At 42.3% G+C, this 25551-nt stretch overlaps 2 protein-coding genes across 2 annotated transcripts; both read right to left on the bottom strand.

Annotated features, from left to right (window-relative positions):
* Window positions 1-716: 716 nt before the first annotated feature.
* foxf2b (forkhead box F2b) lies at window positions 717-4441 on the bottom strand. Its single transcript, XM_034146115.1, has 2 exons — window positions 2975-4441; window positions 717-1339 (listed from the first exon to the last, which is right to left on the bottom strand). The coding sequence occupies exons 1-2, from the start codon at window positions 3945-3947 to the stop codon at window positions 1167-1169; spliced, it is 1146 nt and encodes a 381-aa protein (XP_034002006.1). The 5' UTR covers window positions 3948-4441; the 3' UTR covers window positions 717-1166.
* A 4238-nt stretch (window positions 4442-8679) lies between these two features.
* foxq1b (forkhead box Q1b) lies at window positions 8680-10287 on the bottom strand. Its single transcript, XM_034147911.1, has one exon. The coding sequence runs from the start codon at window positions 10093-10095 to the stop codon at window positions 9220-9222; it is 876 nt and encodes a 291-aa protein (XP_034003802.1). The 5' UTR covers window positions 10096-10287; the 3' UTR covers window positions 8680-9219.
* Window positions 10288-25551: the final 15264 nt, after the last annotated feature.

Genomic DNA, 25551 nt, shown 5'->3' with positions numbered 1-25551 from the left:
ATATATAAACAATCTGAATCTGAATACTTCTTCTGCCGCTTGCACATCCCCATTATCGTCAGTTGCACACCAAAATAGGAACTATAAGAATAAGAGATATATACATTTTAAATAATTCTGAATATGTACATTATCAATTTAGTGATAAAAGCTTATTTTTACTGAAAACTTCAAAATAGCCATTTCTAAGGCAGTAATATGTGCAATGTTGCACATTATTTATACTTTGGGGACCTTGTTTTTAAATGTCAGTAATTTTACCGGATAATACTCATTCAAAACCTGAGAGGTGTGATAACTAATACAATGATATAAAATACTGCATAATTTGTAAATATAAATAAAGGCCTGCATTATCGTTATTTGAGTACAGAAGTATTAACAGCAATAAAGTACTCTTTTATGCAGAATTCCCTGCTATTTTTGATAGTATTATGATTTAATGATAGCTGCTCTACTATTGAAGCTTTTGTCATGCTTAAAATATTATAAATGATCTCAGATTTTAAACATTATTATGCAAATTATCTTCACGAATTAACTGCCTAAAGCAGCAGAACATGGAAATACTCTGTTGAAGTGCAAATATACAGCGAGAAAGCAATATTTAATATGGAATTAAAAGTTTGTGCCTTATGCAAGCTCAATTATAACTCCCCTAATGCAAAGTATAAACACCTCCTCTACATGAATGTTCATGGAAAGACAATGTAGCCTAAAATATATATCAGCTTTATTGAAACCTTTTACAGGACAGAAAGTTGGCAAAGGGTTATACAATAAGTGCAAGGCTTGTTTGCAGTTCATGTTAGCCTAAAGCGTCGTGTGTGTACTCTAATAGGATAGAACATAGTTACATAGAATATAAAGTTTGCACGTGGTACAAGAGCAAACACATTAAAAAAGTTTCTGAAGCTTCTTTTGAAGAAGAAAGCGCTTGTCAGGGTTCATATTGGCAGAGTGGTTTATCATTTTTATTTTTTTATTTTTAAAGGCCACTGTGGGTTTCTTCATTCATTTCCTTCAATTGCATAGTTTTCTCAAGTCCAACCAAGAAAGCTACTTTGGCTGCACGCAAAGTGTGAGTGCGGACGCCACGATACATCCTCCGTATGTCCAAAAAAATAAGAACAAATGGAAAAAAAAATGTCCTCTTGCAGGAGAGCTCACATCACGCAGGGCTTGATGTCCTGACAGACGCTCTGGGGGTGGTGGTGGTGGTGATGGTGGTAATAGGATCCTCCAGCAGAAGGGTGGAAGGAGGAGATGCCGTTAAAGTTTAACACAAAATCTTTCCTGTCGCACACAGAGGAGTGGCTCTGATAGCGCGGGATCCCCACTGCAGGCAGAGAGGAGCAAGTTAATACAGGTGAACACATTCATATTCATCATAAAGTCTTATGGAGCATCCTAAACCGAGTGCTGCATCAAATCACTGTGTGTGTGAGGCCAATGTGAAATATCTTCAAAATAAAATAAACGGTTAGAATAAACACAAATAACTTTATTGTGTGAGCTAACATAAAGTAAATTGAGGATGCACAAGGCCTTATTTTATAGTAAAAATATTGTTTAAGCGATATTTATCCCTTCCTATAACAAGTTGGATAAACAGCTCTTAAAATTGGTTAATTCTTAACATTTTAGAAGAAATAACTTAATTTGTCATGATATATTTGGGGGGAATTTGCCTTAAAGCGCCTCACCAATACTTTCCAAAACATATGTATTTGAAAAGGCACCTCGTTTTTTATTGAGCGATTTTAAAATAATCTATTTGTGCTTTTATTTTTTCATTTATAACAATGTACGAGTTTCTTTCCTCCCTGGAGAGCCCCTAACCTGCATGCTTATTTAAATCTGACTCAGTGACCGTCATTTTGTGTAAGTGAGCCTCTATTTCCAGAAAGAGAAAAATAAATGGGAATGTCTGTGGCTTCAAGGTCATACGGACTCCAGATGTGACTGTGTTTTTCAGGGGAAGACAGCAGGCTTTATCCTCCGGGCCACAGCTCTCTGGCCGTTTCACAGACATCACACTGACATGCAGTGACCGAGCTGCTCTGCGCACTGCAACACATTTCTCCTCCTCAATTAGGACGCTGCGTAAAGTTTAACAAGGCCTTCCGTCTCTTGTGGATACGCGCTGGGTGAAATCCTCCGCCGGTGTGGTCCGACCTGCTCAGTCTTTGTTTGGTTAACCTCTGGGACCCTTTCGGGCTCCAGCATGGCCTGCTCGCCTCGGTGAAATCCCCAGACTTTAGTAAAGTCTCGGTGTGTTGTGTTAAAGCCAATGAGTGTGAACTGGGGAAGGGAATTAAGAACGCGATCGCTAAATAGCTGTTTATCCTAATCTATTTATTAGGAAACATGCCCCGTGAACACTTGTACAGATGTGAGCCAGATAATCCCACACACTGTGGATTAAATAGACTTCAACATTTTCCATTAGAATATTAATGATTTATTGGCCTCAAATACATTTAGGAACTAAGGTTGTTATGGACCAATCATGGCCTTTTTGGTTGTCATTATTCTTTACATTTTCAATGCGTCTTTATTAGTAAATAAAATAAGTTTAACAATCGTTAAATGTGTCGGCCACATATGTTGGAAGTAAACACTCATCCGAAAATACTTTAGCAGAAATTGCAATTTAACTAAATAAATCAAACTATTAGGAAGTGATTACATATTTATTTATATTGCACGAATATGTAAACTTCAATATTTAATTATTAAATATTATTTTTCCTTTTAAATACACACAAACTCCTTATATAAGTATGAGTAGGCCTAATATTTATAAAGGAACTTATTTTGAATGTTGAGTTTAAACTTCTTGCAAGCATTTACATTTCTCACAGGCCTCTGTTGCCAGATTATCCGGACATTTAAAAAATAAAATAAAAAGATTTTATTTTTTAATGATAACCCCCAAACATGCCAGTATCCTCATTAGTCAGTGCTGTACCTGATATGTCGCTGCTGTGGCTGTCCCTGCCGTTCTGGTGAAGGTAGCTCTGCTCCAGGGAGTAAGGCGACATGCCGGAGTGTAAACCGGACGATGCGGGGCTGTTGGAGCTGAGAGGCTGCTGTTTGATGTAGGGAGACCCGCCGGAGGACGCCCAGTGTGCGGAGGAATTGGCGTACGGGGAGTGTCCGTCCAGCGCGCTGGCCATGGCCGGAGAGGAAGGCACGGGGCTGCTGCTGCTGTCCTGTCCGTACTCTCCGTTAGACGGCACGGGACAGCTCGCCATGTACGTGGATCCGGGGCTGGGGGACATGTGGGGTACGTGGTGGCCGCTGCTCAGCCCGTCGTACCCCCCGGCCATTGAATTGCTCATCATGTCCAAGTTGTAGCCGTTGCTGTGACAGGCGAGAGAGGCGGATGGAGCTTGAAAGTCAAAACTCTGCGGGAGGATGGAGGTTCCGAAGCCAATTCCGTTCATCATCCGATACATGGGCTTCAGAGCCTGACATTTTCTTCTGAAGCCTCGGGGTCTGCGTCGAAACGAGCCCTCCTCGAACATGAACTCGCTGCCTGGGTCGATGGTCCAGTAGTGGCCCTTCCCCGGCCTGCCCAGCCCTTTGGGCAGCTTGATGAAGCACTCGTTCAGGGACAGATTATGCCGCACCGAGTTCTTCCAGCCCTGATATGAGCCCCTGAAGAATGGGAAGCGAGCTTGCAGGAACTGGTAGATCTCACTGAGTGTCAGTCTCTTGGTGGGGGAGCTCTGTATTGCCATAACGATGAGAGCGATGTAGGAGTACGGCGGCTTCTCCGGTCGCCTTAAGCCGGAGGTCGTCTTCTTTCCTTTAATGCTGGAAGAACTCTCTGTGGCGGCTTGTGGGCTCAGCATGTCCGGGTGCAGGACTCCGGACGCCGGGCTGGATCTTAGAGGAGGCGGAGGGTCCAGCTGCTGCTGAGGGGTCTCGGTCGTCATGTCAGCTCTGACGTGCGACTGGCGTATAGTATAGCGAGGGAGGGAGAGAAGACGGGCCGTGAGATGTTTGAAAAGAGGAAAATATAACGAAATCCAGCGGCCAGTGTCCCTGCGTGAGAGCGTTACACCGCCAGTGGTCCTCAGAATCCCAGAGCAAAATGGAGTGAAATCTGTCTCCAGTTACGCACGACTCTCCCCCGTTACGCACGGTGCTCCCTTGACGCATGCAGAACGCACGCACTGACAGAGAGGAAGAGGAAGGGAGAGTGGGGGGAGCTGGTTATCCACTGGAGACTCGCTGTCCAGGGCTCGGAGCTCCACTGGGTGTCACAGCGGCGCTAAGTGGTGCTGTGTGGCGCGCCGGGTGGCCATCGAGCGCCTGAATAATCCCTCAAGTGGAGGAAACACGAAAACCCTTCGATTTATTGCGCGCAACGGTCCAGCCAAACAAAGCTCGACCACCTATCAGTTCATAAATCTTTCGTCCCTCTTCAAGAGCCCCCCCCCCCCCTCTTCTTCTTATCCGCACTCTGCGACTGCAAAACTAACTGAAATCAGTGACGAATAGAACCACCCCCCCTCCACCCTCTCGCCAAATTTGGCCCAAGTCCACTTACCGTCTCAGCAGCGTTAAAGCCCCCTCTTTCTCTACTCTCGTCTTCTTTCCTCCCCCTCCCACCCACTCTCTCTTCAAATTCGGACTACACGCAATTAAGCCATCTATCAAACCTCCCCCAGACATCCTAATCAACAGCGCCACACGCCAGACGTACAAGGTAAAAAACGAGCATGCCCCCCCCCCCCCCCCCCCCTCGGTCCTTCACGTATGAAGTTGTGATTTCAGCCACAGATCAAATATTTTCCTGACACGAATACACCAATATGTGCAGAAAAAGTCCAGCTTGCAATTGAAACCACGATGAGACAAAACATTCGCTTGGGGCCTTTACACGCTATCTGCGGCCGATGATTCCCAAACGCATCGCTGCGAAGCAATAAAAAACGCACCCTCGTGTATTATTTGTATTATTTTGCTCATCATTTCCTCCCAAACGAGTCCAGAGCATAACAAAAACAAACTGTCGCGGTGCCGTGCTGGGACGAAGGAGTGTGAGAGATGGAGAGGTGGTGGTCTTTACCGTGCGTGTGTAAGCGGGGGGTTGCTCTGAGTAAATGACTTTGACATGAGTGGAAGCAGGCTTTTTCCATCAAGCCCGGCCCTGGATACCACACACAGCGCGCCAGTGTCAGCTTACCGCCCCGGGCCAGAGCCTGTCCCATGGGCCCCGCGTTCATTAGAGAGAGAAAAGCGAAATTAGGCGAGCGGGCGTCGACAGTTTCCTCCCCTATGGAGACATCACACACAGATTTGTCCAACATGATGGAGTTATATATCCCATAAAGGTAATATCAACATCCGTGCTGCTGCGACGGAGATCATTGAAGGAAGAAAAAAAAGTGGCTGTCGCAGAGCTTTTTGGATAGGTTGTGCATGCTTGTCTTTATATTTTTTAGGTTTAATTTAAGGTACATTTAATTGCGTCTTTTTTTGTCCTGCAGGCTCACGATGATAATGTTTGCATGAGATTAAATATTTACCATCAGTGGAGAAAAAAGCTCCACATTCCTACGTTACGTCCTAAATATGTGTGCACGTGATTGCGGAATCAATCTCTTTAAGTTTAGATATAGCCTCGAGAGTTTCCTAAACAATAAGCAGCAACAATGATAACCTTTTGCACTTTGCACAACAAAGGACGTGCGGATAAAATCATTTTCCTCTATGACACACAGAGCAGCTTAACGGCCCCAGAAATTTCCGGCGACATCAAAACTTATGACCCCCGCCGAGATCAGGATGCCCCTGCTCGCAGAGGGAATCTTTGTTCTGGGAGCGCTTTGAAGACGGCTGCTTTTACGCACGGAGATTATATGAGTTCCTAATTTAGCTTTTTGGAAATATCGAGTGATCATCGGCCTCCACGAGAGCTATTCAGAGGTGTTTTAGAGGAGGTTTGCCTTTGGAGTCCCGATTAGAGGCCTAAAGCCGACACAATAAGGCCTTATGTTTGTTTTCATGTTTAGGCTGAAATATATTGTTAATCCCTCATTAAATATTAGATAGATTGGATTTTGTAGGAATGTTTGACGGGCAGTTTGACCTCAGGTAACCTGTTTTAGAACACTTTTGGGAATTTAATACAATTATACACTACATTTAAATGTATTACATTATATAAATTAAATTCTAGGGACCCTCTATTTCTCATTAAAAAGAGAAAAATATACTAATATTTTGAAGTTTTTCCCAAATAATATACAAAAACAAGTTTCATATAATAATAATTAGGCCTTTCTTAAATGCCCCATGATTTGTATCGTTTTTATACTATACAGGCCTGTAACACACATCATTAACAAAACAACAACAAACACCGAGTTCAGCTCTTTTTGAATGGTTATTTAATATTGTTTCGGCTTCTCCTGTGCTTCCTATGGCGGGGCAGTGAGCTTTGGAGCTGCCTCTCCGGGACTGTGAGGTCAGGCGCGGTTCAGTCTGCCGGAGTGACACACTGTTTGGACTTCCTAACATTGTGCCTGCCTTTAAGCTTGGTTTCATAACACTGTGGGCCTTTTTCATACAAGCAGCCATACAGGCCTGAGTTTCTGCTCAGGCAGCGTGGTGTTAAGTTCGAGACAAGTTAAAAATATAAATGCAGAGAAAGGCTGTTTATGAATGCGCGTCATGATCCAAGTTAATATTGGGATAGTCCAGCAGACAGGTGTGCTGTTCCGGTGTTTCACCTGCAGGTTGCAGCATTGTCCCTTAAACAGGAGCAGCTCTCACCTGTCACCTGTCAGCCTGCCGAGCACAACTTCCGGTTTAAAGCCTCATCATGCACGCGTGTAGCCATCAGGAGGGGCCCGAGACGCAGAGAACAGGCCTGAGCAGTGTCAGTGAGTGTGTTATCAGAACATAATGTTCAGATGACTGCAGATTAAAACATAGGCCTACAGGATATCTAAGTTTGGAAATGTGCAGATTCATTTTGTATCAGCCCCCTGCAACTCCAACATTAAAATAAACATTATACTGAAATTATGTAATTTATAGGCCTAATGTATTCATGGAGAATATTTTATTTTGAATACTAATGAAATGTCGCTTTCATTACATCTGAAAGAATATCTATTTTGTCATTTGTATCAGTCTTAGAGCAGGTTACTCTTTTTATTTGGTCTTTTTATGGTATATTTTATGGAGGCGTGTGGCGCAGTGGACTAGTGCGTTGGTGTTCGGATCAGGGGAGCACAGGTTCAAACCCCACTGCAGTCAGCATGTCGTTGTGTCCCTGCGCAAGACACTTCCCCCCAAATTGCTCCTGTGGGGATTGGCCACAGTATTGAGTATGTAAGTCGCTTTGGATAAAAGCGTCTAACAAGTAACATGTAATGTAATGTAATATTATTCTTGTTTAATTATTATTCTTGTTACATGAATATCATAAAGTAAGCATAAATATTTTTCAGGAGCGCTTTTTTGGTTCGATGATATATGCCTAGGTGCACTCCAGAAAAATCTGAGGTAGTTCAATAAAAGAACAAAGATAAGAAATTATTGAAGTCAAAAAGTGCTCTCTTTTCTAAATATAGATTTCAAAAAGGTTGTTTTTAATCGTGTTTTTTAAAGGACAGATGTCTTTGAGATTGAACAAAAACAATGTCTCGTCTCATGGAGCAGCTGGTGGGTCTGGGGTCAGTTTCAGGACCGTGGAGAGCAACAACTGCAGGACAGTGTGCGTAAAAAAACATTATATTGCGTGTGCATGAAAATCTGAACACAAGACCTGCTAAAAATATAATCAAAATAATATTTATGTTTTGATGATTTAAAAGAAAATACGTTTTATGTATTTTATTTTTGTCTTACATTTTACACGTTTTACGTTGCATCTCTTTGTCCTTTTATGGGAGATCCTCTTATGCATTGATCTCGACGTATACTGATTACATGCATCGACATTGTTAAAATATGTTTTAGTAAACAATGCGTAACCCATATTAAATCACATGAAAGTATGACAAAAACGGCAGAAGTATTTTCTCTATTTGCTTTTATTTTTGAGAAGGTCATTTTTATATTCAACTATAAACACTTTTAAAACTGGGAACCCTTTTTGTGCCAGATTAAATAAACAGAGCCTTATAAAAACAAATCATTATTTTATTTATTTTATTATATAAGACTTTAGGTAAAAACGTTTCACTGCAACACTAATGTCTTGTTGGCTGTGGGCTTAACCACAATAAAACATACCATAATAATTCTAACAATAGTGTTTCTTATGTTAACTCTTCATTACGTTTTTATCTGTGTTTGTTTGCTGTGATATCTGCCTTGATTTCAACATTTTAATATAATTTGCTTTTTATTCTCTAATTTTATTTTAATAAACTGTTCACTTGCCAAAAAACAGTCCTGGAATCAAAGTAAAAGACAATATAATTGTTTTGTTTGATTTTTTAGTTTTGACTTTGATGAGTATGATTCGGGAGGTAATTACCAATAGATTGTAACACCAATAATCCCGTTATTTTCTGCCTTTTCAATGAACTCCACCGCAGGCCTTTCTCCTGTTGAACAGGTGTAACCCCCCCCTTTTCCCTCTGTACACGTGCCTCTGATCTTTCCCTTTCATCTCTGTAATGAAGAACTCATTGAACATCAGGGTCCCATTGTCTCACGTTTTTATTCATAAAAATAACCAGACATGCATGAATCATTAGGAAAAACATCAGGCATTTCCATGCGTTTCTAGTGCAGCCACGTGACTCTCATCGCAGCTCAGTCAATTTTTTTAATATATATACAACAATATTTTACACAGCAGTTCATACAAAACGTGAAAATATAAATAGATGAACAGTTGTACGTTTCACCATGGCGCTTGTTTGCCGTCATACAGTGGAAATGACTAAAGAACCATGGACACAAGAAGACACACACTCTTTAAACAACACACACACAAACTCTGACACACACACACACATACAAACGCAGTGGAATGTCCTGCGATGACAGCAACTATTAGGGCAGTCACCACAATCCGTTATATTAACAACATGTTTGTTTCCCTCACTGCAGAATGACTTACAGTAGGCTACAGACACACTCTCAAACAGTTAAACAGCTAAAGCACTGAAAGTTACGAGCGCCCACAAAGTGCACATCATGGATCAACACATAGAGTCTGACAGCAGTCCTCGTGCTTTATGAGAGCAGGGAGTCTATTTGGAAACCTCGCGCCTTGTTGGGCATCCTGAGCGCGTGCAGAGCGGCCTCAGGTGGTGTGTGCTGGAGGTATGTGAGTGCATCCCTGCCTGGCTCCGTGCTGCTGTACGCCCCCTCTGACAGGTACTGTGCCGGGTAGCTCAGAGTGTAAGGCAGTATGTGGGCCCCTGGGGACCAGTAGAGCCGGTGGGCGTGGGTCTGTGCATCCACGTGGATGTCCTCCCTCCGTTTGAAGGGTGTGCTGAGGATGCTGTCGATGGCGAAGGAGCTGGAAAACTTGACCCCCACCCTCTCCTCCGCGGCGGGGAGGCGTGTGTCCTCGCTCAGGATGTCCGGGCTCTCCCGCTCCTTGCCGGACCTCTTGGCGATGCGCTTCCTCCTGCGGCGGAACACCCCGTCCGCGAAGGTGTACTCGCTATGCGGGTTGAGCATCCAGTAGTTGTCCTTGCCCCAGGGTCTGGAGGGGTCCCGCAGAACTTTGAGGAAGCAGTCGTTCAGGGACAAGTTGTGGCGCACCGAGTTCCTCCAGCCGGTGTAGCTGCCGCGGAAAAACGGGAACTTCTTCATCAGATAGTCGTTGATCTCCGCCAGGGTGAGGCGGCCGCTGCTGGACTCCCGGATGGCCATGGCGATGAGGGCGATGTAGGAGTAAGGTGGCTTGGGTCTGCGGGTGTAGGGCTTCCCCTTGCTGCCTTCCCCGCTCGGGGCGACAGGTGCCGGGCTGTTGGCCACGAAGTCCCCGTCCGACCCCAGCTCGTCCCCGGATAGAGGAGACGGGATTCCCCCCTCTGCGTCTAGGCACAACTCCAGCGGCTTCTGCGCGAAGTGGTGTGCAGAGAAAACTTCTAGTTTCATTTTCTCCTCCAAAAAAAGCTGATTGTTTCTCTTAAGTCTCCTCCGTTAGAGTGTTCTGTGCTGAGCGGCAGAGCAGGTGTCCTGACAGCAGAGCAGTGGCTCAGTGTGTTTGTGTTGTAGAGGCTTGTCTTTATTGCTGGAGGCACCCTGAGCCTCAGTCTGGAGCAGAATACAGATCTGTCTCCGGAGACACGCTTGTCTTGCTATAATATAATGCCTCGGCAAGGGACGGCCCACAGGCGGGGTTTCCAGACCCAATCCATTGAAGCGATTGAGTGATTTAGTGTATGTTTACAATTGGACGCTACCGTGCCACGCCAGGGAGGGAGGGAGTGGGGGAGGGAAGAGAGAGAGGGCAGGTATGAACAATAATTAGTCTAAGATGCAACCAGTATCTATCTATCTATCTATCTATCTATCTATCTATCTATCTATCTATCTATCTATCTATCTATCTATCTATCTATCTATCTATCTATCTATCTATCTATCTATCTATCTATCTATCTATCTATCTATCTATCTATCTATCTATCTATCTATCTATCTTCTTGTTCTATGTCTGTCTGTCTTTCCTTTATTTTTCCAAAAGTAGTTTATCACACAGATAATAAGGTGCACTTATGTAGCCTACATCAACGTTTCATAACACAATAGCTTTTCTTTAAGTAGATTTGCACTTTTGCTAGATTATTCACTAGTTCCCCTTCTCCTATTTGGATTTCATTCAATTCTTGAGAAAGTCAAAAAATAGTTAAAATGCCTTTTACCAGGTCCAGTTTATATATTTTAGATTGTTTTACTCGCTTCTTATGAAAACACTTAGATTTAAGGTTGTTTATTGGGGAATATTGTCTTTTTTCCCACAACAACAAAGCCTACAGGGAGGGTTGAACATATGTATATGAAAAATAAATAATAAAAACACTGAATTAATATAAAAATGACACAAGACTAAACGGAAAAATGTAGATGAATGTTATTGTTCACATCAACCTGCTGCTCACTGCACTGGTGGAACGGGGAAGTAATGCAGACGCACATCTGAAATAATAGAGATGGGTTTGGAGGAGTTCCAATTAATGATATGTAACTCTCGGGTTAAGTAACAGGGTTGAGGAGGGAATACAAAAAAAATAGATTGTTTAAGAGGTGATATAAAGTTCAGAGAACAACCACACCATGCAAAGAAACACTAGAGCAACAAAAGGCGACTCATGGCTGAACCAGTGATGCAAATAAGCAGAGGGGGGGCAGTGTCTGTCTCTCAAAACATCTGGAAATATCTTACTTTGGGATGTAAAGGGGAATCCTTCTAAATAATATTACTTTTTGGGGCTTTTTATAGACCATTTTTCTGACATTATAGTTTAGAGTGCTATTGATTAAAATGTATATTGTGAAGAAACAGTGGCATATCATAGCATAGTTTAAGGATAGTCAGATAACTGAGAGCCAGGGCCAGACCCAGATATTTTGTGTTCCTAGAATTGTCTTTTTGCAGTGGAGGCTGGTGGTTATTTTCCCGTAAAGCCTGCTGTCTGATGACACCGCCCTTGATGTCCCCTTTGAGCTGTCGAGTACCAAGTTACCACGAAATAAAAAATCACCGTGAATGCAGAGCTCTCATTCCATCCACAATGCAGTAAACATTCAGAGAGACTCAGTATCTTTTAAATACATCTCAAAATGTCAAATACTGTATCTAGGTATTCATTAAATTCACATCAAAGTGCTTGTAAAGTATTAGGCAGATATAGAGCAGGTCATGGTAAAACAATCCCCAATAAAATCACACCATTTTATTTAATTTTCACAATGTTTTCTCAAAAACAGTTTTTATGCCATTAGAAATTATTTGTTTGTGCCATGCTGACTTTAGTCGTCTGCTTGCTTTCACTGATTTGCTTAAGCTATACAGCCAATCACAGCGATTTCTTTCACTGATGGACTCGGCGGCCATTTAAAATGTTGAATCAGCTAAAATTAGAAACACTTTAGTCTAGTTATCCAGCTAAAAGAAAAGGCAAATATTGAGCCAAAATGGTCATGAATAGACAGAGGAAAATGCAGGACCTTCAGTCTATGTTAAGTCTTGTCTTTGCTGTAACCCCAATTTAGTGATATACATTTCTGGACCTGATGACCAAATAATAAATGACACATAAATTAATGACTTGTCACATTTGTCTGCAGATGCTTCGTCAATTATATTCAATACGCTTATAGGGAGTGTAGCTTCCCTAACAGGTTTTAAGTAAACTGACGTTCCTGACACCTGTAAAGCAAATGTATGTTTGTCCCAGTAACTCTTCTCCTGTCAACAGCCTTCAGCCAGCTGATGGTGCAGAGCGAGGCATGGAGAGTTAATGTGAGTTATGAGCTTGGCTTCGGGCCAGTAATAATCATTAAACTGTCTTCTCCGGCACTCCTCCGATCTCAGCGGCTCGGACTTTGCTGAGACCTGAACAACTTACTGTAAGTTCAACTGTGTACACATACTACACCTGCATACACCTTGTTTATGAACATATTTATAGTGAGTCAGTGGTGAATTTTGGGAATTGTGCTTAAACAGACCCACATGAACAAAAAGGAGGAATAAATCATGTGTCAGTAGACATCATATATGAGAAAAGGTCACTGAAAACTTGCCGTCTGTTCATGACAGCATTGAGATATGAATCTATGTTTACCACCTTCAACGGTTTGTGTGTCTACATGCTTAAATGTGATCACCTAATTATCACCTTGGGATTACATGACGGCAATGATTAAAGAGTACCCAACACTGTTGGTGTGGAGTTTGGAGGATAAGTAGATTAATTATGTGTACATTGCGCATGAAATCTGTTTTTCAAGTACTGAAATTCAAAGGCCTGATGACAGATAAGCTCCAAAATACCCAACAAAAATACATCATTATTCTGTCGAATGTCACTGTTCATCCCTGGAATAGAAATGAAAGACGTATGTGGGCTTAATTGTAAACATGATCCTAAACAGTGGGTTTACAGAGGACATCGCCAGTAGGTTTTTTTGTGTATTGTCCCTTTGTTAGCATGTTAAGGTATATACACCCCGGAAACAATCAATCTAGTGCCTTCTGATAAAAAAAATGTGATTAAATGTTCATTCTAGATCTTGGAAAAAGGATTGGCAAAACTGAAAGTCTACTAGCTAGCTTTTCCAATCGATTCCTAAACATATCACATGGTCCTTACTAGGACACGGTGTTTTCTCAGTTGTCTTGTAAATGGACGTGTTAAAAATGCCATGAAGAAATCATACCAGCAACAGATCCATCGTCATTAACAACCTTGTCTTTTACAAAGTTACTCACAGTCTTACACACACGGTTAATATTCGAAATTGAATCTGAATGAAAAGACAAACAAACGACTTGATAAGGTTGATGTTAACATCATGGTATTCATGGTATTGTTTAAAATATGTAGGTTATGCTATTTAAAGACACATACGTAAATTCAAAAAGATCAATGTTGACCACGGATTTCTCGCGAGACACAAACTGGTCTCCTGGGTAAACTTCCGGCGTATGTTTGACCCGTCCATCTCAACCCCCTTTCCGTGTTTATTTAGTATAGTATTGAGTATTGAGTATAAACACCCCTTCTGAAGAGGAATGTGGGCTGTGTTTGAAATCTCTGGACAGAGGTTGTGGTTGGACCTTGAGTTAGGTGTTTTGTCAGATATATGTCAGCATAAAAGCGTAACATACTAAATCCTGACTTTATTCTATAGGGTTAGGGTAAGGGTTAGGGTTAGGGTTGATGGATGGATGGCCTGAAAGTGAAAATTCAGCCAGCTTTTCTATATTTTTGTAGTTCTTGCTACTCAAATGTAGTTAAAGGGAAATGTTATCTTGATAACTGTTGTAGGAGAGGAAGAGGAACCTTTGTTTCCATTGTCAAAGTCAATTTTTTGTGGCAGTGATGTAAAAAATGGGCAATGCTGACATTGCTCTGTACATTTATGACAGCTCTTGGACATGCCATGCCCTCAGAACAGTTGGAGTCCAGAGCCAGTTCAATATCAGAAACACTGTAGTTGTGACGGGAGAAAGGAAGTCATAGACCAAAGGTCGTCAGACATCCTCAAATCAAATTTAGAATTTCGAAACTGTTTCCCTCTCTCACTGGGACCCTGCTGCAGCAGCTGGAGAGTTGAAACCAAAATGTTTTTGTTGAAACTCAGGAGGACGACCGCTGTGAGCCTAAAACCAGAGCTGAGGGAAACAGCGGCATGTGTGCTATCATTATCCCCGCCACTGTACAACACTCTTACAAGACACACTGGTGGTAGGTGTGCCTGCGTGTATTTTCCTTCTTTGCAGAAGTGATAAGGCTGTATTTGATTTCAGGTACTCTGCCAAGACGTCTACGCACACCTGCGTTGAAGTGATTTTGTGTGAAAGGCAGCACACCTGTTTTCAGTTTTAATCTTCCACATGACAATTTGAAATCAGAAGTGGAAAGACAATTTCCCCACAGGGATCAGTAAAGTATCATATTATCACTCCTCCCTGGATATTTTGGCTTATGTATTTACATTGCATCATTTGAGAAGGTCTGGATCATCTTTCACCTTTAGGTTCTAATGGAAGAAGATATGTTTCATAAAGTTAAATGGCTTTGATTACAAGGTCATTGAGGTCAGAGAAGTCTCCTACAGTAAGACTAGAAAAACACATCATGCTTATACAACCCGTTAATAGCTGTTTCTGCTAAAATTGGCACCTTGAGATTCAAAGTGTCTCCTTTGAGCCAGAGGAGAAATCTCTTTTAAGTGCTGACATGAGTGGAATTCCAGTAATGTAAATTCAATGGGTGAATCCTTCGCAGCTCCAAAAATAGCCCCACCTCTGTGGCGGTCTGCGCTCACACGCTAACCCTTGTCTGCATGTCTCACGATGACATCTTACCTGTATCTAATCTTTGTTTTCTTTCTTCTCTATGAGTGAAGGGTGTCCAGCCCCCATGTCTTTGTATAAACAAAGTGTGGGCTGTGAAGAACGGCAACAAGAAGAGCTACGTGGCTGAGATTCCCAAGATTCCCTGCAGCAGATTTAGCCTTGACAGAGGCTGCTGATAATCGGCATGCTTCATTTGCACAGGTAGGTACGGCAATGTGTCTACTTCAAAACCAACCTTAAAAAGAGACAGACATTCCACATCAATTCCCCTCATTCCTGCACTCGGCACAGTAGGCACCAGCACAGGGGTTTGTATATGGGGGTGTATGTTTGTCTGCAACTGTGCGTCTGCTCAGGTGTGGGTGTGAAAGTGTGTGAGATTACACATTTGCTTCGGCTAAATAGAAGAGTAAGACGCATACATTCCATCTAGTTTATTCTTCGAGAAGTGATTACTGTAATTACTCAACAATGCGGCCTTCCATGCGTTTGCTGCCTGCTTTGTTGCGTCTCTGCAGAATCATTCCTTTGTGTTTTGGAAGATAAATGGTGGGGGGGCGCCTAGTCCATGTAATCAGAGGCACACCTGAACACTTAACAGTGACAAACAAAAAGTTCCCACAAACTACTTTAATACGTCAAGCAAGAACCTTCCATATTGAATGCACTAAGCAACTGTTGCATGTAGCATACATGTTTTATTGTTGGATACCTGGTACACACAGACAGATACAATACACGCAGTGACGCAAAGAGTTTCATGGGCTATGTGATGAGCGTAAATCTTGGCTGCTTCACTGTCAACGATTAATAAATAAAATCTGACAAAACGAAGCGCCATATCCTGCAGTCAGTTGGCAACCACATGTTGCTATTTTGGGTTACCCTGCATTCTTACCTGAGGTGCTCACACCCTGCTAGACCAACAGAGAGAAAAAAATAGATAGATAAAAATAAACGGAGCCAACAGGGTATAATTAAAGTAAGTAAGGAAAGAAGTGAAGTACAGGTGAAGCGCAGGTGAAAGCAGCCTGGCACTGCCAGTACCTAAATCTCATGCAATGGTAGTGATGTCATTCCGTGTCCCCCATTGTATTTTATTGCTTTGGTATGCAATACACTTTTATAATTCCTACATGAGCGTGCAAAGAGTGGGTTGTTTTTTTCTTTTTAGAGAAAAAAGTTTAACCATGGTTAGCCCAAAATGACTCTGAGGTAAATCCAACAGCACCTCAATAATTCGAAGTTCCCCACTAATTACCTTAAGTGGAGCTCTGATTGGCAGTGCCCATGTAGTCAGCCAAGATACCACTTAAGTTACACTCTGGTCAGCCCAAGCAAATCTCTTGCTATTTCCCCAATGGTCAGCCCATGGACCCATCTGGTGAGCAGCTCCGGGTGGCAAAAGAGCTCCTTTGGTTCCTCAGTGACCTTTTTGACCCAAAGTCAAGCTTCTGGTGAAACCAAATGTATTTTCTCCAGACTAAAATACACCTTTTCTTAATCTAACTACCAATTCGTTTGGCTCAAGGTCCACCCTTTTTAACCAAGTGGTCATCTGGTCATAAAGTACTCATCTCGGGGGCTTAGCAGCCATAAAATACCTGAACTTATTGAGCAAACCTGAATCCCAACCCCAATGGAAGAGGAACCCCAGATGGTCACACCCTATATGTAGTGTTTGTGATTGTGCATGACAATATGTCTACTTTGTGGTCTTATATTTATGTCGACTTCTATCCTTGACATTGCACACCTGAACACCTTTGTTGACTTCGAACAGATTGTCCAAAAACCTGCGATCAGATGGTGGTCTGCAGCATAGAGAAACACAAAACACAAGGCCATCAAGAGCGAAGCAGACCTCAGTGCACCCCTTAATCCTGCCTGTAAAATTGTACTGTTAGTGCGTGTCTGTCAATGAACCTCCTCCATGCGGGCAACACAGGCTCAATACCTGCCCCGCTATCGTCCAATTCAGCTCTTCACACGCTAGAATCCCCTCGCATGCCGAGCCGGGAGGCTGGGAGGGAGTGTAGGAGCTGGGGGGATGAGGGGTGGATAAAGAAGAAAAAGGAGCAATGATTGATCTTAGCCATAGACACCTCGCTTTATCGCTGCAGCTGATAGGACCTACCTCTATTCAGCAGTGCTGTAGGCTGTTTTTGTGTAAGCATAAACACAGGGCCAAATCAGTACCTGCGCTGCACTGTTTACCTGGCAGCCGTTCAGCCCTTTTCTAGTCTAAACTTGAAATAGGATCCAAACACTCTACTCACGCATAGAGGTTTGCACGAGATGTTTCGCCTGCCTCTCAACCTACCGCGGGGCTCCGTAGCGCTATTTTTGCATCGTCTGAACCTTAACCGCCTCTTTTATTTCTTTGATTGAGAGGTGGAACATCTAGCTCGGGGGCTTTAACTGCAAACATAGCAGTGATTTTGAGCAGTTACCAAGGAGTCATAACCACAGACAACCCCAACAAACCTATCCCTGATTGACAACATTAGTCTCTGGGTTATATTTAGATTCCCCTTTTCTCACCAGTATGTGTAACCAAAGTTAACTGTTTCTAAAAACGGCAATCACAGGCCTTTATCCTGGAAATGTTTTAAGGCAAAATGCAGAGTACATGACTAAGAATGTAGCATGAGGCAGAACATCTTTGAAACTTTTGCCATGACGGCCAATCACTTTTTAATGTAATTTAATTTCAATAGAAATTTAGATTTCTTGGGATTTAGGGTCTATTTAGCTTTTGCGGACATCTTTTAGTAATAGAGAATTTTAAAGGGGCACTGTACCAAGTTCCTATTAAGCCCCTTTTGTGGCAGAAGGGTTTGCTTGAACCCCAATACTATACTGAATGTGTACCTCAAATATTCTCAAACTTCCCTGGTCTACAACCGCATTTTGTAGGTTTACAAAGACTAATGACGTCATCCAGCTAGACAGCTGACAGATTTAAATGTGAATTTGATGAAATAGTTTAGTATTTAACAATTACATGCAGAAAAGCAGCTCCATAGAGAGTTAAATCAAAACTTCAACGTATTGAAAGCAAGTACCCCAGAAATCTCCCCCATGTCTCTCTGTCTGATCACTTGGTTGGTCCATATCCCAAAACAGAGAAAGTCTAACTAACCCCTTTCCCCCCATTCACATATCATTATGTTTCTGATCTCTGTAGATCTTCCATGGCTCACTGCAGGGGCGATTAAACCCGGGCTCCTGTGCAGATGCTACTGTTTGTAGTACGTGCTATTAGATATTGATCCGGTGATAATTCGTAAATTATTATCATTAGGAATCGGAAGTTTGATTGGGAAAAAAAGGTCTAATCTCCTCCAGCTGGCTGTTTGGTTATAATGTGTCCTGCCTCCGCTCCGGCATTGATTCAATGGAGCAAACAGCAGCTGCCTGGCTGCACAGTAAACCCCAGCACCCATATAAGATCATATAAAATGTTAGATAGAAGGTAACATATAAACACAGAACACTCCTCTGTTAGGTCAATGACTCTAGCTGCAAGTTTCGACGATTTTAACATTTTTTCTGAGAAATCCTGTTTTGTCTAACATTTGGCAACTCTATATAATGCAATACCCATGAGCCTCTGAGGCCGTCAAGAAGAAGTCAGCCAGTTGTACAAAAAAAGGCAATAACAAACCATAAAAAACTCTTCGTTGTTTCACCTGGGAACAAAAGACAGTGCCCTAGCTGATTAATAGTTCATAATTTTAAGCAGTGTGACGATACATTTCTCTCCGAAAGGCAATTTGAGATTCTCAATTAACTTCCCCTTCTTTAAAGGTCCCCTATTATATTGTTTTTCATCAATATCTTATAGGTCTCAGATATATACAAAACATGTCTCTGTAGTGTTTGGCTTGAAATACCAAACAGATCATGCATTGTAGCATCCCATAAAATAAGGAGCCACTCCCCACGCCCCTCTGCGAGATATTTGGTTAAAAAGAACACATTAGCCGCTTTCACACCGGAGTACTTTTCCCCGTACCTTTCGCGTTTAGTTCCGTTAGTACCCCTTATGTCGCGTTCACACCAAAAAGAGTACTCAGTGCCGGGAACTTTTACCCCCATTTTTAGTGCCTGCTGAGAGATGGTACTTTCCTGGGGGAAAAAAGTGCCAGCAGCTTCTACTGAAGCCAGTCCCCAACTCCGGGGACTTCCGGCCGGGGACTTCGGGTGGCAGTATACGCCATGAAGTGGTTTGCGGCCGGCCAGTAAACCCAAAGCAGAAGAAGACGAAGTGACGTCAGTGGCTCATTTGCGTAATCTTCCCTCAGGGAACTTATTCCGGTGTGAACGCGATCTGTACTTAGTGCCCTGGGGTAATAAGTGCCGGGGCACGAAGTGCCGGCACTAAGTACGGCAAAGTACTTGGTGTGAACGCGGCTAATGGTGCTCTAGGAGGAGATTCAGGTGATAAGGTGTGGGGGGGGGTTACCTTGGTTGGTGATTGGTTAATTACACAAGCCAAAAAATCGTTATGACATTATAAAGTGGCCAAAATCTGATCAGCTCATTTTATATATATATATATATAATATATATAAATGGATCAGGACAAAAAGTGAGCGAATCTTTTTTCCTGAAACTTTCAGAATCTCAGAGGGTACACATGTTCATGTATAAAAGACATGAAAAAGTGGATTTTGCATAATAGGTGACCTTTAAATGTAAACTGTCTTGTGTGCTTCTTTTGTACTGCGGATCTAACCGGTAGAGTGTAATGCTGATCCTAGCTGAGGTGCTTGAAATGTGACTCACACAACTTTGTTTATGGGAAAATTAATGACACTTTTACTGTACTTCCGAAAAACATAGGTGCACCAGATCTATTGTCACCCCACGCAAAAGTATTAGACTTCATGTATTTATGTATGTGTTTACTTTTGGAATGCATTGGCGTTATGGGAAGGAGAAACAACTATATCAGGCTGTGTATAGACAATAGATTATATTACATTACATTTAATTTAGCTGATGCTACAAGAGACATATAATAAGTGCATTCAACCATGAAGAGAAAAACTCAAAAGCAAAATCATGCAGGTACATTCCATATTTATTAGCCCAACCAGATTAAGTGCTACTGCATTAGCTTCAGACAAATCCTTTGTAAGTGCTACGTACAGAAGAGAGAGGGTTTTTTTTCTCTTCTTTTTTTATATGCAAAGATTCAGTTGAAACAGGTGAGTTTTCAGTCTGCAACGGAAGATGTGTGGACTCTGCTGTCCTGATATCAATGGGGAGTTGTTCATCCATTTTAAGGGCTTTTTGTTGAGTGGTACCTGGGTCCCACTCGCACTGAAGGAGTTGAAAGCCGATTGGCTGATGCAGAGCGAAGTGTGCGTGCTGGAGTGTAGGGTTTAATCATTTCCTGGATGTAGGAAGGGGCTGATCCATAGACAGCACAGTAGGCCAGTAGCTGTATCTTGAAGCGGATTCAAGGCAGCCTAGATAGCCAGTGAAGGGAGCGGAGGAGCAGTCTAGTGTAGGAGAACTTTAGGAGGTTGAGGATCCGTCGGGCTGCTGCATTCTGGATGAGCTGCACTTGCAGGTAGATCAGCTAGGAGGGAGTTGGAGAACACTGGAAACATTGAACCGTTGACTTTAATTAAATGTATAATGACAACATCGTACACAAAATAATACAACTTTTTTATTTCAACTGAATATTATTGAACATGAGGCTTATCAATCAAACATAAACCTTTTCATCAGTTTTGATGGATGCCACCCATGTGTAAACTGCCAATGATCAGCAATTTTGGGCATATTTTTGTCCCAATCTCCAACCCTTGTGTTTAATTTGGAAATAATTGGCCTTAAATGTGCCTATAATCTCAGATTGTTTAACTCCCCCTGCATGCCAGAGAAACAGGTTTGGCCATTGGGACAGCCAGGTGGATGGAGGGGAGGGAAACTGCAGCACCTGTTAGATGACTGGGATGGGTGGTAGAACTAACGGTAGAATTACGGGATTAAATGCAGCAGTGGTATTGTTCGTTTTCAACTCAAATGACCCTCAGCTGTGAGCGTCTCGCTGTTTTTGCAGTTTCAGAGCTGAGACGAGAGCATTAACATTTCCCTGAGGTGTTGTAAGACGTAAATAGAATCACTGCTCAGTGAACGGTGAACGCCTCTGCTACACACAAGTCCAATGATCTAAAACTGCTCATAAAAAGAAGAAGACATTCTGGCTCCCATTCCTGTCAGCAGCTTTGATGCTCCCCCATCACTCTAATTGAACTTTCTCTGAAAGACGTTTTGAGAAAACAGTCAGTAACTATTTATACAGCTACACACCTGACCAGGCATCTATCCAAACAAAAGGTGAATTTGAACCCAGCCCTTGCGTGCCTATCCTGCGCAGGCGCCTGATTAATTACAGTGTGGCCGTTAAGGCGAAGAAAAACTAGCTGATGAAAAGTCATCAAGTCTGCAGGCTCAACCTGCCCAAACAGCATCATGCGTGTTAGCTTGTAAAACTCTCCATCCCGCCCCCCTCTCCGTGTGTTTTACTCCCACACACCGCCCCCCTCGCCTCCCACCTCTGCTCCGGGCCCATTCGTGCAGACGAGGTAAAACATCTCCCTCGCTGTGTCAGAGCCCCGCAGGTGGGCCCCGCGTGCTCAGGTAGATAATATCACTGTTACTATAGACTTTGTTTGGGTTAGCTCAAAAACACTTTTCACGGCAGCAGCAAAACAAAGTGCTGTGCGGTGCGTGATAAGAGCGGGAGCTGCTCCCTACAAATTAACCTGTCGAAAAATGTTGGCCTCGCACGAGACACACACGTAAAACCTGCTCCTTCTTTTTTTTACACAAGTTAACATGATATTCCTCTGGGAGCAGGGAAACAAATCTAGAGATTTCTAGAGATTTACGAGACTTCTCTTATATGTAATCCACCAAAGGAATAATGTTAATCCAAAACAGTGAAATAAGCCTTTAATGTTGTGGTGGTTATGTTACGGGATCGAGCTGCCTTATATCCAGATTGAAAGCATTGGAATGATTGGAGGAGTCACTCTGCTTCTAATCTGCATACTGCTTGTGCTGGAGACTTTATAAATGGACTTTCTTTAAACAAAAGAGGCATGAATAGCTTGAATGTGCTCAGGGCCAGAAGCTGGGATGGCTTCCATAAACAGATCACCCAGGTGGTCCATGTGCGAGGGAGGGAAGGGAGCTATAGTTCAGAGGCCTGCTGCTGCAATCACAAACCTGGATCTTCTTATTTCAGGAGCTCTCTTAATGTCTCAGTAAAGGCCTGAACTTCTGTTGATGTGAACTGACTCATATTTAAAGCTGACTGGCAAATAAAAACCTTGTTCCATGAAGGAATTAAAGAAGACTGAAGCACACAAAATGTAGCTGTTGCTTACAGATCCCTCCAGTGTCATATTGCATATGAGTACCCTGTTTGACGTCTGGCCGAAGAAACACCCCTTAGCTGTGATATCATCAGAAAATAACTGTCATGAGCTGTTGATAGTATACCAATGATATAACATTTGAGCTAAATGTGTTATCTTTTTATCTTTGCTGCAATATAATGCAAACATATTGGAATTCCTATTGCTATAAATATTAAGTTTATTTTAATCATCTCATTATTTTACTTTAAACATGCTCTCTACATGAATGGACTTGCAAACATAGTTGTGTCAATGCCAAAAACAACTCAAAACAATGGCACCTCCACACCCCCAAATACAATCATTTGATTCGTAATTGCAAACGGAAAAATCAAAAGTAAGATCATAGGCCCTCATTTCTTTGTTTACAAGTGGCAGGTTTATTTAACTCGGCACAATGTTATACTTCTAAAACACCCACTCCTTATACGCCTCCTGTGTTTCTTTGTGCTTTAAAGTTTTTATTGTGAGCTGCCGGGCCACACCATAACGGCTCAATATTTTGTGGATGGAAAAACACATTCGTCACACCTACACACACTTACGTCAAGTGACGGGTGTATTCCTCATCTTCAAGACAGGTGAGGGATCAAACCAACAATACCAGACGCCTGTCTGCTTTATGCAATGTTTAGATAGCATTTTACACAACTAGCGTGTTTTTTGTGGCCCCTTTTATCGTGTGTTGAGATTGATGCGTGACTGACATTGACCCGGGGCTTTGTTGTCCGGCCCCTATCTTGTTTCTTATCAAATGGACCCAAGTTATTGTGGGGGGAGGGGTCCATGGTTTATGTACAATGTGCGTGACAGATCACCTGTCACATGGTAATTTACTCAACATGTCCAAACATACTTAAGCTATTAGCTGCTCGCCCCTGTGTTTTTCTAAAAAAGGATTAGCATGAAATATGAGGAAACAGTGACTGACAATCTGGGACTCTGAGGGTAACCCAGCTAGTGTTTCACAATGCCTAATAGTGTCAGGTAATAGCTGTGAGTCATCGTTGAGAGTATGCCATCGCGTGTGTGTGGATCAGTTGGGGTTAGTGTGTGTGGGCGCTATTAAAAAAGAAACAGGTTCTTCTGAAATTGTATCTGTGCAGATATCAATAGCACAGGGATCACCAGATGCAAGGGGTTCCCTCCACAGTCACAAACAAAGCTCATGTTGATTTCCTGGCTTTGGTTTACTGCTGGGTTTGGCATTTAGTTTGGGCCTATAATGCTCTTATGATTCAACTTCTTTACTGGGTTTGGAGGTGAGGACATGTCTGTGGCTTAAATGCCGCAAAGGTTTTTGTTATTGTTTTGTTCTACATGCTTGCTCCCTGAGTGAAGCTCTAAAAATAACACAAAGTCCATAATTATGGTTTACACCTAAAACCCTACTCCTCCTATTCTCCTGCTTAACACCTGTGCTGGTGTGTGTGTGTGTGTGTGTGTGTGTGTGTGTGTGTGTGTGTGTGTGTGTGTGTGTGTGTGTGTGTGTGTGTGTGTGTGTGTGTGTGTGTGTGTGTGTGTGTGTGTGTGTGTGTGTGTGTGTGTGTGTGTGTGTGTGTGTGTGTGTGTGTGTGTGTGTGTGTGTGTGTGTGTGTGTGTGTGTGTGTGATTTTACACAGGACCACAGTCTGTTATGCGCAGCAAACCCATCGGCCTTTCAACTCTATGGAAACTTTGGCAGATGTCATGTAGTTGTGGCCTTTAATAATAATCGGCAGTTTATTTATGGCATGTCATGTAAGGTGTGGCACTGAGTATAAATTGTCACCTCTCATAATTCTTCTTCTGAATGCCTCAGGCCATGTTGACAGTCAATTAGACAGCACATCTTGAAACAAGGTTAACGTTGTGTTTCAATTTAGATACCTCCCTTTGTATATGGCATGTCGTACACTGTTAACACACATGCAGTGTGTGAACATCAACAGGGTAGGGTCTCTAATCACACACTAGTGCTGTGCCCTCACTGGAAGTGACAATAGCGTTTAGCGAGCTAGACTGCTAGCAACAATCGTACGCAATACCAAAACATAGCAGACTGCTCAATAAACCCTATAAAATGAACGTTGGCTTCTTTTTGGCACCAGTATAGTCAGTGTAGGTGGAAGCGCTATCTTTGGGTGTTGCGCACCACCTATAATTGTCACACAGCGCTGTGCTCAAAATTCTGATAATTGATTTCAGCTATGAAGCAGCGCTAGCTAGCAGCAGTGGTAATTATATATTTTTTAAAGTAACTAGTCCACACCTTTTTGAACGTTATGAGTGGAACATCCAGGTACTCATAATGCACTGCATTTTGCCATACTTCGCATTGGGACGTACTTAAGCACCCAAAACAGTAAGTAAGTACTGAGGTGCGTGATATGACACACATCATAAGTATCTCTGCAGCCATGGATGCTAGCAGCTTTGTTTGAGCTAAATGCTAACATCAGCCTTATTATCATGCTTACAATGACAATGCTAACATGTTGATATTTAGCAGGTAATGTTAAACAGGTTCACCATCTTAATGGGACTAAATCCTCTTTTACAAGTGAGAACTAGACAAGACAGGGTCGAAGGGCAGCATCTAACACATACCAGGACGACCTGCAACAATAGGTTGAAATGATAATAATTTCCCACAGGGACCTTGAAATGTTCACAGACTCTTACGTCTGCTTTGTTTTTTTTTAGTGAAGACACACTCACATGACCAAGATCTTTATCAAGCAGTTGACAGATTCTGTTTTCCATAGCCCTGTGTTTTCTACAGAAACTGCAGAACTATATTACCCATGCATCGACAGTATATTGTACCTATACATTACAGTTTTGCAAAATGTTGTTGTCAATACAATTGAATGTTGTATTTGCAGAATCATCCATAATCAACATTTGGCAATAGTGTTTTTATTTTCCTGTACACAAACTTCCCAAGAAAGTAATGTTAATGCCAAAATGACACAATAGATCACAAATGTGGTCTTTAAAATTAATTTGTTCTCACTTATCTGGATTGTAAACTTCCATTTTAACGTGCACGCAACCAACGCAGCAGTAACGTTTCTTTTTAACTGC

The sequence above is a fragment of the Trematomus bernacchii genome, unplaced genomic scaffold (genome assembly GCF_902827165.1).
Source record: "Trematomus bernacchii unplaced genomic scaffold, fTreBer1.1, whole genome shotgun sequence".
Lineage (NCBI taxonomy): Eukaryota > Metazoa > Chordata > Actinopteri > Perciformes > Nototheniidae > Trematomus > Trematomus bernacchii.
Note: the sequence above shows the minus strand (reverse complement) of the source record. Positions and strands in the feature narration are given on the sequence as shown.